We start from the raw sequence: 14050 nt of genomic DNA, 5'->3' as shown, positions 1-14050 counted from the left end.
CACCCAGTCGCTTCCTGCTTCCGCCTCGGCTCCTCTTCCTGCCGGCATCCGGGATCCCTACGTCCCGCGTCCCCCGAGCACCCGGAGCTTACGCGCCCAGCGCTACCGAAATCCAGCGTCCTGCGCCCTGGAGTCCCTGTGCCCCGGAGCGCGAGTACCCGGGAGTCCCAAGCCTCGCGTCCCGGAGTGCCCGCGCCTGCGCCACCGCACCCGGATACCCCGCGTCTCCGCGAGCTCCCGAGTCTCCCCGCCGCCGCCCCACGGACAGTACCGCCTTCCTCCCCTCGGTCCGCACCATGGCCGCCCCCGACCTGTCCACCAACCTCCAGGAGGAGGCCACCTGCGCCATCTGCCTCGACTACTTCACGGATCCGGTGATGACCGACTGCGGCCACAACTTCTGCCGCGAGTGCATCCGGCGCTGCTGGGGCCAGCCCGAGGGCCCGTACGCGTGTCCCGAGTGCCGCGAGCTGTCCCCGCAGAGGAACCTGCGGCCCAACCGCCCGCTTGCCAAGATGGCCGAGATGGCGCGGCGCCTGCACCCGCCGTCGCCGGTCCCGCAAGGCGTGTGTCCCGCGCACCGCGAGCCACTGGCCGCCTTCTGTGGGGACGAGCTGCGCCTCCTGTGCGCGGCCTGCGAGCGGTCAGGGGAGCACTGGGCGCATCGCGTGCGGCCGCTGCAGGACGCGGCCGAAGACCTCAAGGTGCGCCTGGGCGGGGGTGGCGCGCAGGAGCATCGGGGGGAGCCGGGGACTGGGGAGGCCTGGGCAGGTGGGAGGTTTCGGGACTGCTCCGGGCGTAATCTGCCTCTGTCTAGGGCGGGGAGCTCAGGATGCAGCCTGCCCTGGGCCGGTGAGGAGGGTATCGCGCAAAGCAGCTGTGGGGGCCCATGACAGCCTGTCTCAAGCAGGCCCCGTGAGGCTGGAGCCATGGCCGCCAATGAGACCCTGCTCTCGGGGGTGAGGGGCGTACCTCCCATAGATAGAGGCTAAGAGAGGAAGGTGGAAGGTGGTGGAGTGGGGGCAAGGAAAATGTGGCCATACACTGGCCAGAAAGGAGCCGGGATCAGAGGAAAGTGGGAGAACCTCAGAGGTGGACGATCCTAGATGGACTCCTTGCAGGGACTGTGTTATCAGGTCAGTACTTAAGTCCTGGGAAAGCCCCAGACTGAGCAGGATGAGGGGACACAGTCGTTTCCTCTCTAACCTCCCCTCCAGGGCTGCCCTGCATTTCGGGGTGGGGTACTGGGAGCCATCTCTGCCATCTGAGATGCCAGGGCTCAGCCTGCCTCTTCTTCCCTTATTTTGCTGCTTAAAACCCAAACAAACCCCAAGCTGAAGGGCCTGGGGCACACGTTCTCCTGGCCTGCACTCCCTCCCGCGGTACTTTCCTGGCTGACCTGCTGCGGGTGTGCTCCTGGGAGCCCACGTGTGGGGTAGATGGCAGCATCTTTGGAGCTTTCTTGATTGCACTTTGTGTGTTGCACCATGGTCACTTGTGTGTGCCAGATTAGCAGTTAAGCCAGTGTTAGTACTGAGCTGGGTCTGTCCCTATCACAGAGAAAACTTCTGGGATACTAGAATAAATCTGAATCTGTCCCCTTCTGCTTTGGATTTTAGCAGAAAGGTGGTTTAAAGCCATATCTGCGGGCTTGTCCAAACACAGGTTCTTGTGGGTTTTCTTTTCGTTCTTTGCCCATGCAGAAATGTCTACACCTCAAACATGTTAGCCCAGCAGAATTACCCTTCTGACACCAATTATCCCAATGGGTGCAGAGAGTGCCCAGTAGCTCTGTAGAGTTGATCTGATATAGTTTCATGGGATAGCACTTAACCGTTTTCTTTTGCAGGTGAAGAAAAAATTTCCCTCTACCCTGTTAGGTTCAGTGGCTGGGGGCTGCAAATTAAACTGGCACAAGACAAATTAACAGGAAAAAAAAATCATACAGTTTGATTAATATTTTAAGTTTTACATGCACAAGAACTTCATAGAAAAGTGTATTTCAGCAAAGGTTTGTAAATTGTGGAGAAGTGACTGGACACAGAAACGGGATTCGGCGTCTAGGACTGATAAATTGTGGGAAAGTGACTAGGTCATTGTAATAAGGTCTGTTTAGGCAGAATCATCTCCCAGGATTAGAGTGCCCTCCTCTTCCTAGTGGAGGGAGGGTGCCTTTCTCATGGGGAATGAATACCCTACTTCTAGGCAGATAGGAGTACAGAGAGCTCTTCCTGCATCTGCTTTTACTCAGAATAATCCTTATACCACAGCAGTATATTTGGGGATGACATATCCTGTTCCTCTTCTCTGCCTTAGGGCCTATGCTATGTTAACCGCAGGAAACTGGTTTTACCTGCCCTCATAGGCCTAGAAAGCTCAGTCCCACCTATGGGGCTGTGTGTCCACTTGCCAGAGTTGGGGCCCATTAGCTCTATGATAAGTTCACTCCTTGCCTGGCCCTGACATGGGGTCATGACAGGTGAACAAGCCCCAGGCTGGGTTGCCCCGAGGTGGTAAACAGGAAAGTCCCCGTAAGATCCAGTTCCAGAAAGCAGCATCATAGGAAAGAGAAGACGGCCCCCAGATCTCTCTGGGTTGTGTATCAGATGGCACTTGGGTGGGGAGGGGGTTTGCCACAGGAAGGAGGAGGCCAGGGAAGATCCCAGGCCTGCACCAAGCCCCAGCGTCCCAGTTCTGACTACACACAGGGTAAGAGGTTTCCGTTCTAATCTGTCCAGAGACACAAAGATGCAGGTACCTGAAATGCAAGATCTTTGCCATGCTGAGTACCTTGTGCTGCTTTACAGCCCATTCCATCTGATCAAATGCTGTTTGTAACTTTAGTGTTGAAAACTGAAAATGTTGGCTAGGTGTGGTGGCTCACGCCTATAATCCCAGCAATTTAGGAGGCCGAGGTGGGCGGATCACTTGAGGTCAGGAGTTTGAGACCACGCTGGCCAACATGGCAAAATCCCATCTCTAAAAAAAATACAAAAATTAGCTGGGTGTGGTGGCGGGCACCTGTAATCCCAGCTACTCAGGAGGCTGAGGCAGAAGAATCACTTGAACGCAGGAGGCAGAGGTTGCAGTGAGCCGAGATAGTGCCACTGCACTCCAGCTTGGGGGACAGAGCAAGACTCCATCTCAAAAACAAAAACAAAAACTGAAAATGTCACGTAGGGACTGAGGCATTGAGGGAGAAGTTGAGAGGCACTGGGCCAAGTGTTTGAGGTAGGGTTGGGGGTCACAGGGGCCAGGCGTGAGTTTTCTGGAACAGGCCGGTAGCAGTGAAGAGAGAGGCGGGGGGACAGGGACCCCCATTTGGGGTTCTTGTAGCTCACATGAGAGCTAAGCCTAGGCAGAGACAATAAAGCAGTTGGACATGTCCTTAGTACTCCGGAGGTGCCAAGCAGTATTCTCGAATCGCGAGGCTAGGTGGTGAACCAAAGTGAGCCAGGCAGCTGGGCCCATGTCCTGGCTCTGCTACCTGGGCAGACTTGTGGATCCTCCCAGCACCTCCATCCTTCCAGAGCATGGATAGAGAGAGATGAGAGCCATGACTTGGGGTGACTGAGAAGCAAAGAGGTGTGGCCAGCACAGGGCCTGTTGCTGATAAGGGTGTCAGATGGGGTGGAAGTGAGCAGACCCTTCGCGAAGTGGGTTCAGGGCACCCCAAGCACACACAGTACAGCGAGCTTGTGTATAGGATTCTCACTGCTTCCTGGTATGCACTTCATGAGGAACCATGGGAATGAGAATTAAGGACCAAGAAAGCAGAATGCAAGTGTACCCGTCCTGGGGCTTATTACAGTGATAGCTGATGAAGCTGAAAATGCACAAGATCCCAGGTGGCTTAGAGAAAAGATGGGGTGGGCAACCAGGCATCTCTGTCCCTGCTGACTGTCCTACCAAAACACCATGGCTTGCACATGGCAGATGTATACTACTCATAGCTCTGGAGGCTAGAAGTCTAAGATCAAGCCCTGGCAGGTTTGGTGTCTGGTGAGGGCGCTTCCTGGTTCACAGACAATGCCCTCTCACTATGTCTTCACATGGTGAAAGGGGCGAGGGTTCCTTTATAACACTAATCCCATCATGGTGGCATTGCCCTCCTGACCTAGTCACCTCCCAAAACCCCTGTCTCCTAATATCATCACCCTGGGAGTTGGGATTTCAACCTATGAAATTATGGGGACATGGGGCAGAATTTTTGGACCCCAGCATAGGCTTAGCCCAAGGCCCTTATGTGAGCTGGTAGGTGAGAAGGGAGAGGAGGAGGAGACACTGGCTTGGGAACAGGAGAGCTCGACACCTTCAGAGCCAGCTTGGGGACAGATGGAGTGGGCAGCCAGAACCCTTGAGGTAGCTTTGCGAAGTGGGGTGAGGCCTGGGGTAGGGTAGCAAGGTCAAGGTCTAGAAACACATCTCATATGAGAAAAAGGAAAGAATGTGGCTGGGGCTGTCAGCCTCTGGCAAGAGGCTGCCCACCTACCATGAGGGCTCACGCTCATTGGAGGGCATTGAGTTCCCTCATTCACCAGGCAGATTTCAGTTTGTCCCCATTGTCTCTGAGGAGGAACTCAGGACAGTGTGTCAGGTGCAAAAGGGCAAGCTTCTGTGACAGGACCGATGTCTCATGGCCCTGCCTGGCCTCTCCCACAGGCAAAGCTGGAGAAGTCACTGGAGCATCTCCGGAAGCAGATGCAGGATGCGTTGCTCTTCCAAGCCCAGGCGGATGAGACCTGCGTCTTGTGGCAGGCAGGTGCTGGGGCTTCCACGGTTCTGGGTGGCAGGGCAGGGGGTGAAGGTCCTGTATAGGAGACCCCAGGGGGCAATGCTGGCCAGGCACACTTGCCCTTGGTGCCCCAGGACCAGTCACTGCTTCAGCCTGGCCCCACTGAGCCCACTGAAGGGCTGGTCCTTCCCCATGTGCACCTGTCCTGCCAGGTCGCGGGCGTGGGCTCCCATACCGAAAGGGCCCCATCCTAGGGTCCCAGCATGCTTGAGTGGCAACTCTCAGGTGGATTTAGGGTCTGGGCCCTGGAGATGAATTTGCAGGTTTTGAGGGACTAGGTCATAGATGTGGGATTCAGCCATCCCGAGGAGTAGATTTGGGATCTGTCCAGTTCTGGAGTAGATTTGGGGTCTACCCAAATCACCTAGGAGGCCCTAGGTGGTGGATTTGGGATCTGGGCAGCCCCAGGGGAGAATTTGGAGGTCAGGAGGGACCTGGGTGGTAGATTTGGGGTCCAGCTGGCCCCAGCTGGTAGATGCAGGGTTCTACCAAGCCAATGGGTGGATTTGGAAGTTGGGGAGGGACTAGGTAGTGGATTTGGGATCTAGCCGGCCCTGGGGTTTAGATTTGGGGTCTAGCTAATCCTGCGTGGTAGAATGGGATTTGGCTATCCCTGAGTGGTGGATTTGGGGTTTAGGAGGTGCCACAGGTGGGTTTGGGGTCTGGCCGGCACCAGGTGGTAGGTTTGGGATCCTGCCACACCTGGGGCTGTGCTTGGGGTTTAGCAGGCCCCGGGGGGGAGGTTGGGTGTGGCCCGGCCTCGGGGTGGGCTTGGGGTCTGACCAGACTTGGGGTCCGGCTGGGCCTGGGGTCTGGCTTCAGCTATCCTTCTCCCTGGGCCCCACAGAAGATGGTGGAGAGCCAGCGGCAGAACGTGCTGGGTGAGTTCGAACGTCTTCGCCGTTTGCTGGCAGAGGAGGAGCAGCAGCTGCTGCAGAGGCTGGAGGAGGAGGAGCTGGAGGTGCTGCCCCGGCTGCGGGAGGGTGCAGCCCGCCTAGGCCAGCAGACCGCCCACCTAGCTGAGCTCATCGCTGAGCTCGAGGGCCGCTGCCAGCTGCCTGCGCTGGGGCTGCTTCAGGTGAGCTGGGTGGGGAGCAACCTGTGCTGGGGCTGCTGCAGGTGAGCTGGGCGGGGAGCAGCCATGGTGGCCACACGGGCATGGCCTGACCACACTGGGGGAGGGAGAACCAGAAAGTGCAAGAAGCAGGGGCAGAGGTTGTCTGGGCTAAGAGGTTAATGGCATAGCTGGATGTGCCCGGCTCTTGCCTGTGAAACGCTGAGTCAGCAGCAGGACAGATGTCCCACCCGTCCTACCCCCAAAATCCATGTGCTGAAAAAGGGAAGATTGATTGTCCTCTGTAGATGTAAACAGGTGGTGTTTCTTAAGTGCTTATGTAAGGTTACTCCATCTCGGCCTGACTGATGCTGCTGCTCCCTGTAGGCACAGCAGAGTGGGCGTGTGCTTGCCGGGACCACCTTGGGCCTCCCATAGAACTCCCGCCATGGTGTCCCCAGCAGGAAGTCCTCTCCCTTCACTCTGTCTTCGCCCCGCTGGCACACCCCATGCATCTCCATTATCAGGGGTGGTGTCTCCTCCTCCTCTGCTTCTGGGAGAGTCTTTCCCCATGTGTGGGCTCCACTACCTGAGCCGGCCCCCTGGGCCTGGGCTTTCCTTGGTGTGCCCCCAAATCAGAACCAGTGGATGCCCTGGCCTCTGGCCTGGCGGCGGGTCAGGCGGCCTGGAGTTAGCTCTCCCCCTTCGGCAAGCGTGCACTGATGAGGACTGATGGCACTCCCATGCTGAGAGGCCCCATGTGGGCTGGGAGTGTCTGCTGTCATCTTCCCGTGGGGTTCAGCTGGACGTTTGTCCCACAAAATGGAAAATGTGTTCCATGCCCAGCATGGTGTAGACCCAAGGGGCCCCAAGATTCAGAGGGAAACAGGCCCCTAGGCACTTCTGGCTCCCACAGAGGAGAGAGGTCTTGTGTGAGTGAATTCGGCCACTGGTGGGGCAGGGCTGCCAGACTCAGGTGGAGCCTACAATGCTGCTGATGTGGCTGGGCAGCTTTGCACAGGGGATGACCTGCTGCCGGCCTCTGGAGCCCAGCAGAACATCAGTCCAGGCACCAACTCCTGGTTTCGTTTGTCATTTCTATCGTAAGCTTTTTTCTGTATATATATATTTTTAAATTATTTTTGTAGATTTAAGGGGTACAAGTGTAGTCAGAGTGTAGCCATCCCCGTATGGTACACATTGTACCCAGTAGGTAGTTTCCCCCACCTCCCACCTCCTACCTCTGAGTCTGTAGCATCCGCCCCTCCACTCTGTGTGCTGCGTGCACCAGCTTGTACATCAACTGGCTTTGAGCCTGGGAAGCGGGAAGGACACTCAGCTAGCGTCTGTAGGAAGACTGAGGAATAAGGAGAGGGTCCTGTGGTCAGAAAATTGTGGGGTGGGGAGTTACCCAGGAGACTGAGGAGGAGCCCTCAGGGAGGGCAGAGAGGACAGGTGTTGGAGAAGCCAGGAAGGGTTTAGAAGGAAGGTGAGTTGACCTGGAAATGGGGACCCATAGGGTTTGTGTGAAGATGCGATTTGGGCTTTTGGCTGAGATGTTGTGACATGTGGGTGGGTGGGTGTTGGGTCTCATACGCCCACCTGCATTCACCCTGCTGAGTGGCCTACCTGTCCATGCCTTGACCAAGCTCCCTGCCCAGGTTTGGCCTGGCTGCAAGGCTTCAGGGAGGTCCCTCCTGCCCCCCAAACCTGCCAGCACAGAGCTGGCCTGGTCTGCATGCTCTGGGTGTCTGCCCACATGGGGGTTGCAGGAGAGCAGCCCCAGCAACTGTGTGTTGGTGTGAGCTGTGTGCTGATTTGAGAGGGAGAGGGGGTGGCTTTGCACCCTTGGCCCCCAGTTGGGTTGGGGGACCCAACCCGGGTTCCCAGTACCCAGGCCCAATGGACAGAGACTGCACAGTGGAGGTAAGGGCTTGAGTGACTCCCAGAAATCTACCCACTGGGGCTCTGGCTGCTGTGGACTCTGGGGTCCTGGCTGCTGTGGACTCTGGGGCCCTGGCTGCTGTGGACTCTGGGGTCCTGGCTGCTGTGGACTCTGGGGCCCTGGCTGCTGTGGACTCTGGGGTCCTGGCTGCCCCCTTCAGCAGGCCCTGCTTGTAGCCGCACAGTGATTTTGTTCAAGTCAATGCTGCGCCTGGAGGGCCCATGTTCTGTGCAGAGACCAAACCCCCTCGTCGAGGCCAAGGTTCTCCTCCACCCCCAAGCCCTTCTCCTGCTGCCCCTGCACCCGGCCTTGTGACAGCCATCACCTGTCTCCAAATGACACCAGGGGTGGGCCCCCCACCCCAGGTAGAATAACCAAGGTGGAGCTGCTCCTAGCTGCCTTGCTCACACCGGCACCATCTGCCCTTGCCCTATGCACACCCCTCCCTCATCCTGCACACTTCCCCTCTGTCTACCAACAAATTCCTCTTGGGCTCCAGAACCCTACCAAGAGTCTCCTCTTTATTTATTTATGAATTATTTATTGAGACAGGGTCTCACTCTGTCACCCAGGCTGGGGTACAGTGATGTGATTATGACTTACTGCAGTCTCGACGTCCTGGGCTCAAGCAATCCTCCCACCTCAGCCTCCTGAGTAGATGGGACAGTAGACACATACCACCAAGCCCAGCTAATTTTTAAAATTTTTTTTTAGAGATGGGATCTTGCTATCTTGCTATGGCTGGTCTTGAACTTCTGGACTCAAGTGATCCACCTGCCTTGGCCTCCCAAAGTGCTGGCTTCCTTTTAAAAAAATTTTTGGGGCCTAGAGTGTGGTGTTGTCCCCCTAGACAGAATTAACTACCTGTATATGTGGAAATCTTCCTTTGCCATTTCTCCTACATGCAGGGAAACCCTTGTCTGGGATTATGTCTTACTGACCTCTGCATCCTGGCCTGGTAGCTGGCACCACATGTGTTAGAATGAACATGGTATGGGTCATCTATTTGACAGTGTGGGTTAAATCCCTGCAGTGAACTGAAGGCTGCTCTAAGAGATACAAGACCATGCCTCCTAGGAGCTGATGTTCCAATACTTGGGTGTATCACGCCAGCTCGGGCTGCCACATTGAGTACCACCTGCCAGGAGGCTTCCCCCGCAGAGACTGATTGTCTCCTAGTCCTGCACACTGAAAGACTGAGGTCAAAGCTGGTTCCCCCTGAGGCCTCTCTCTTGGGCTTATAGATGCCTTTTCTTCCCTGTATCCTCACAGGGTCCTCCCCTCTGTGGGTGTCTATGCCCTCTTCTTATGAGGCACAAGTTATGTTGGATTAAAGCCCACCCTCATGGCCTTATTTTACTATGATTTCCTCTTTAAAAGTCCTTTTTTCTAATAGTCAAGTTCTGAGGTCTTGAAGTTCCTGGCTTCAACATATGGGTTTGGTGGGATAGACACAATTCGGGCCCTAACACGGAGTCAGATGCTGTCATGTATCAGGCAGTGACACAGGAAGGAGGCACACCCAGGTGTAGGGCTGAGCAGGGAGCCCGCAGGGCAGGCGGAGCTGGGAGAGGGAGCAGTGGGACTGCAGGGTTGGGCTCCGGCTGGGGTGAAGGCGCCCCTACACTGAAGGCTGGGATGCTTGCCTGTCCTGTCCTTGGCACCCAGGGGTGCCCACTTGGGGCTCTGGGGGAGTGAGCTGACAGCCAGATGCCCTACATCCAAGTGTTAGGCAGAAGTGGGTCTCAGTCCGCAGGACTGGACTGCACCCCATTGGTGATGCCTCCTGGCACATATGCTGGAGCCTCTGTCCAGCATTCCTGTCTGTGAGCCTTGCTGTGGGTGGTTTATGGCCCCCTGTGTGTGTTTTTGCTGCCTGAGGCTCAAATATAGGAGAGGGGGATGGGGTGAGTCTCCAGGGGCTGGGTGGGGACTCCGGCAGCAGGCGATGATCACTGACATGGAGTGTGCTGTTTCTCCTCCCCACACAGGACATCAAGGACGCCCTGCGCAGGTACGAGCCCAGCCTTTCCTGGAGGGGGTGGGAGTGAGGTGGGACCCAACTATTGGCCATGGCGATGACATCTGGGTTGTCCCCTCTAGGGTCCAAGATGTGAAGCTGCAGCCCCCAGAAGTTGTGCCCATGGAGCTGAGGACCGTGTGCAGGGTCCCGGGACTGGTGGAGACACTGCGGAGGTTTCGAGGTGGGTGTGGAGGCCCTAGGTGGGGAGATGACTCCAGGAGGGTACCCGCCAAGGACCTGGGCAGTTAGCCATGTGTTCTGTGCCCCTCCACTGCCAGCTCCAAACTCAGAGTGTCATGGTGGTGGGTTGTTGGGAAAATGTCCTCTGCTCATACTTCTGACATCACTTTTATGGGTATTTTCACACCAAACAATTCTTCACCGTTTGGAAATGAATTGGGTATCAAAGGATTCCATTCAGCATTGAATGGAACTCACTTCAGATGCCAGTCACAACTTCCAGGGGCTGCCCATACTTCTGTTCCCTCAGCCCCTCTGCAGATGTGAGCATTCGCTAGCACAGCCCACGGAACTCAGGAGAGCATTTCACTTACTGTCATTGGTTTGTTGTGAAGGATACCACTCTAGAAGAGCCAAATGGAAGAGACACATGGACAAAGCCTGGGAAAGAGCACAGAGCTTCCCCGCTGTCCCTGGGTGCACCCTCCCAGCACCCCAGTGTGTTCACCAACCTGGAAACTCCCCGAGTCCCAAGAACGGTTTAGGCGTCTTTGTGGAGGTTCCAGTTATCATTGATAAAATCATTGGTCATTAGTGATGGGGCTCAACCTCAGACCCCTTTCTCATTCCTGAGGTCAGGGGCTGGGGCTGAGCATTCCCACCCTCTACTGACAGGATTGGTCTTTCTGGTGGCTGACCCTATGCTGGGCTCTCTCAGGTCCCTACCTCAGCCACTGCAGTGGCATCAACTAAGGTGTGTTGGAAAGGGGCGTCTTATGATAACACTAGATGCTCCTATCATTCAGGATATTCCCAGGGTTCTATGAGCTCTGCCAGGAACTGGGGACAAAACCCAAATCTGATTCTTGTATCACAGTCACCCAAAGGAAGTACTGTCCTCAGCCCTTGCTAGCAGGTCAGGAGCCTGTTGTGTAGGAACTGTGTGCAGGCCTCCAGAGGAGGATAGATCTGAAATCTGGGAGTGGTCAGGGTTGGGACAGCTGCACTTATTCACATCCTTCATTTGGGGATTGAAAGAAAAAACGGGCTGGATGCATTGGCTTACCTCTGTAATCCCAGCGATTTGAGAGGCTCAGGTGGGAGGATTGCTTGAGGCCAGCAGTTCAACACCAGCCCAGGAAACATAGCAAGAGTCCCATCTCTACAAATAAAAAACAAAAACATTAGCCAGCCATGGTGGCACATGCCTGTAATCCCAGCAGCTTGGGAGGCTGAGGCAGGAGGATCATTTGAGCCCAGGAGATCAAGGCTGCAGTGAGCCATGATCGCACCACTGCACTGCAGCCTGGAGACCCTGCCTCTTTAGAAAACAAACAAAAAAAAAGCAACCAAGATTCCCTCTTGATTTCTGAAGGCAAAACATGGACCAATTTCTAGGATATTGTAAGTTGCAATTGGACATGGCTAGGTGGGGAGGGAGGGGATGTCCACTTGGAGACAGTTACTCCAGGAGGTCGTGAGGCTGCAGGACCCCGGGGCAGACAGCCAGGCCGTCCGACTGGGAGGATCATCATACCCACATGCCCAGGACATGGGCAGGTGGCCCCAGCTTGTCTGTGTCTGTGCCTGGGTGACCTTGGGCCTCTCTCTCCAGGGGATGTGACCTTGGACCCGGATACCGCCAACCCTGAGCTGATCCTGTCTGAAGACAGGCGGAGCGTGCAGCGGGGGGACCTGCGGCAGGCCCTGCCGGACAGCCCGGAGCGCTTTGACCCCGGACCCTGTGTTCTGGGCCAGGAGCGTTTCACCTCAGGCCGCCACTACTGGGAGGTGGAGGTTGGGGACCGCACCAGCTGGGCCCTGGGGGTATGCAGGGAGAATGTGAACAGGAAGGAGAAGGGCGAACTATCCGCGGGCAACGGCTTCTGGATCCTGGTCTTCCTGGGGAGCTATTACAATTCCTCTGAACGGGCCTTGGCTCCACTCCGGGACCCACCCAGGCGTGTGGGGATCTTTCTGGACTACGAGGCCAGACATCTCTCGTTCTACAGCGCCACCGATGGGTCGCTGCTATTCATCTTCCCTGAGATCCCCTTCTCCGGGACGCTGCGGCCCCTCTTCTCGCCCCTGTCCAGCAGCCCAACCCCGATGACTATCTGCCGGCCGAAAGGTGGGTCCGGGGACACCCTGGCTCCCCAGTGACTCGGGCCTTCCTGGAGGGGTCCTGTTGCCTCTCCTGCCCCTCCAGGCCACTGAGTGTTTTGTCCACTTGGAGGACCCGGGAGGAGGGAGTGTGTCCTTTGAGCAAGAGGAGGAACTCCTAGTGCCTTTCTGAGCCTGCGTGGGAGAAGCCCAATTCTAGCACTCCAGGAAACTGCAGGAGGGTATGGGGCAGGCTCTGTCCTCCTTGGGAGACCCCTCCAGCCACCGGGTGCTGCTTAATGCCAACAGCCCTTACCAAAGCTGGGAACCCCATCGCCCCAGCAGCTCTGACCTGTGGTTCCAGAAGCCAAGAAAGCTCCACTGGGGCTTGCAGAATCCAGGGTCCGCCTAAGCTGCACAGTTCCTGCAGCTTTGCCAGCCCCCCAAAACTACTGTGCACCCCACCTCTGAAGATGCTGGGGGAGGCAGCCAGGATGGGAGCCAGCCCCATGCCTGTCTGTGACCCCACAGTGGGTGAGAGCCCGTCACAGTCCAGGGTGTGGCCGCTCTGGAAGAATTAGGAGGCAGACGTCATAAGAGTCTTCAGATGATGGGAGGGGCCAGTGAGGACAGGAACCGAGAGTAGATGTCCCAGAATAAAGAGGCTTCTGGGAGGTGCCCGGGTACAGATGTCTGTTCAGCAGGTGTGTGGGCCTAGAGGAGACAGCACAGCCCAGAAATGTCTTCTGCAGGCCCACGTTGTGACTTGAAGCTTTCATGGGCATGTCGCCATTGGGTTTTGCCCTTGCAAAGACTTCCTAGGTCTCCAATGGCCCCTCTGGACCCAGGGTCCCAGCTGCTGCTTGGGGATGTGCACTGCTGGCCACCAGCCTTGCAGTCTCCCTACCCTGGGGAGGAGCAGTGGCTGCCCAGAGCCCAGGGCATATAGCAGAAGACACGAGTTGATTTTTGTGTTGGGTTTGGGGTTTCTTTGTCCTCAAGGTACTGTTCTGCTTCTCTTTACTCCTCTGCTTTATTTATTGTAAGCATTCCCACGTTAAATAAACTTTGGCTGTTGTCTACAAGTCATCCTGCTGGTGCCTGCTTAGTCCAGGGACAATAGCGGGTACCCCACTGTGCCCAGCAGAGGGCAGAGCCCCAGGGAGTCTGTTGATGGGGCAGGCAGGAAGCTCAGGCAGAGTAGGGGCTGGGATGGGCAGCCACTTCCCACACCCAGGCACAGATGGGTGCTCTGCTTTCTTTGCTCAGTATATATGTTCCTTATGTGGAGCTATTGCAGGAATGTTTTTCTGAGCTATCCTGGTAAATGTTAACTGTGTTCCATTGTGCTTAATGAGTACAGTCTCCTGAATATCATTTATTCAGTCATTCTCCCATTCTTGTATTTTTTTTGGCAGGGGCCTGGGGGGGCATTATGTAATACCATGTTGAACAAGATCAGCAGTTTCATTCGGCTGCAACAAAGAGAAGTCTGAGTGGAACCCAGGAGTCTGGGCGTTTCTCTGTGTTGGGGTGGAGTTTTTGTTTGTTGTTTTTTGAGACAGGGTCACGCAGGCTGGAGTGCAGTGGTGCAACCACAGCTCACTCACTGCAGCCTCGACCTCCCAGGCTCAGGTGATCCTCACACCTCAGCCTTTCGGGTAGCTGGGACTACAGGCGCACACTACAGATGGGGCCATGCCCAGCTAATTTTTGTAAAGATGGGGTTTTGCCATGTTATGCAAGCTGGTATTGAACTCCTGGGCTCAAGAGATCCTCCTGCCTCAGCCTGCCAAGTAGCTGGGACCACAGGCGTACACCACCACACCCAGCTAATTTTTTTTTTTTTTTGGGAGAGGTGGGAATCTCACTATTGCCCAGGCTAGTCTCAAACTCCTGGGCTCAAGCGATCTACCTGCCTTGGCCTCCAAAGTGCTGGGATTTCAGGCT

General features: G+C 56.1%; 1 protein-coding gene and 1 long non-coding RNA gene across 4 annotated transcripts; one reads left to right on the top strand and one right to left on the bottom strand.

Annotated features, from left to right (window-relative positions):
• Nucleotides 1–22: 22 nt before the first annotated feature.
• Nucleotides 23–13185, top strand: LOC105499680 (tripartite motif containing 11). 2 transcript variants are annotated; one of them, XM_011772442.2, is made up of 6 exons: nt 23–704; nt 4663–4758; nt 5643–5873; nt 9786–9808; nt 9898–9998; nt 11613–13185. In XM_011772442.2, the coding sequence occupies exons 1-6, from the start codon at nt 297–299 to the stop codon at nt 12158–12160; spliced, it is 1407 nt and encodes a 468-aa protein (XP_011770744.1). In that variant the 5' UTR covers nt 23–296; the 3' UTR covers nt 12161–13185. The 2 variants fall into 2 exon arrangements, with proteins under 2 accessions (XP_011770744.1, XP_011770745.1); XM_011772443.2 differs by having other exon boundaries at nt 151–704; nt 5646–5873.
• On the bottom strand, nt 4679–12572 carry LOC139359317 (uncharacterized). Of its 2 annotated transcripts, XR_011615247.1 has the most exons (4): nt 12453–12572; nt 11064–11159; nt 7091–7206; nt 4679–4810 (listed from the first exon to the last, which is right to left on the bottom strand). It is a non-coding gene; the product is annotated as an uncharacterized lncRNA (long non-coding RNA). The 2 variants fall into 2 exon arrangements; XR_011615250.1 differs by lacking the exons at nt 4679–4810; nt 7091–7206 and adding an exon at nt 10150–10401.
• Nucleotides 13186–14050: the final 865 nt, after the last annotated feature.

The sequence above is a fragment of the Macaca nemestrina genome, chromosome 1, assembly GCF_043159975.1.
Source record: "Macaca nemestrina isolate mMacNem1 chromosome 1, mMacNem.hap1, whole genome shotgun sequence".
In the NCBI taxonomy this organism is placed as follows: domain Eukaryota; kingdom Metazoa; phylum Chordata; class Mammalia; order Primates; family Cercopithecidae; genus Macaca; species Macaca nemestrina.
This window is presented reverse-complemented; position numbering and strand designations above follow the sequence as displayed.

Coding starts and splice junctions, on each gene's coding strand:
- LOC105499680 (XM_011772442.2), top strand. CDS start 297: ATGGCCGCCCCCGACCTGTCCACCAACCTCCAGGAGGAGGCCACCTGC. Junction 4,759..5,642: donor AGACCTGCGTCTTGTGGCAG/GCAGGTGCTGGG, acceptor TGGGCCCCACAG/AAGATGGTGGAGAGCCAGCG. Junction 9,809..9,897: donor ATCAAGGACGCCCTGCGCAG/GTACGAGCCCAG, acceptor TGTCCCCTCTAG/GGTCCAAGATGTGAAGCTGC.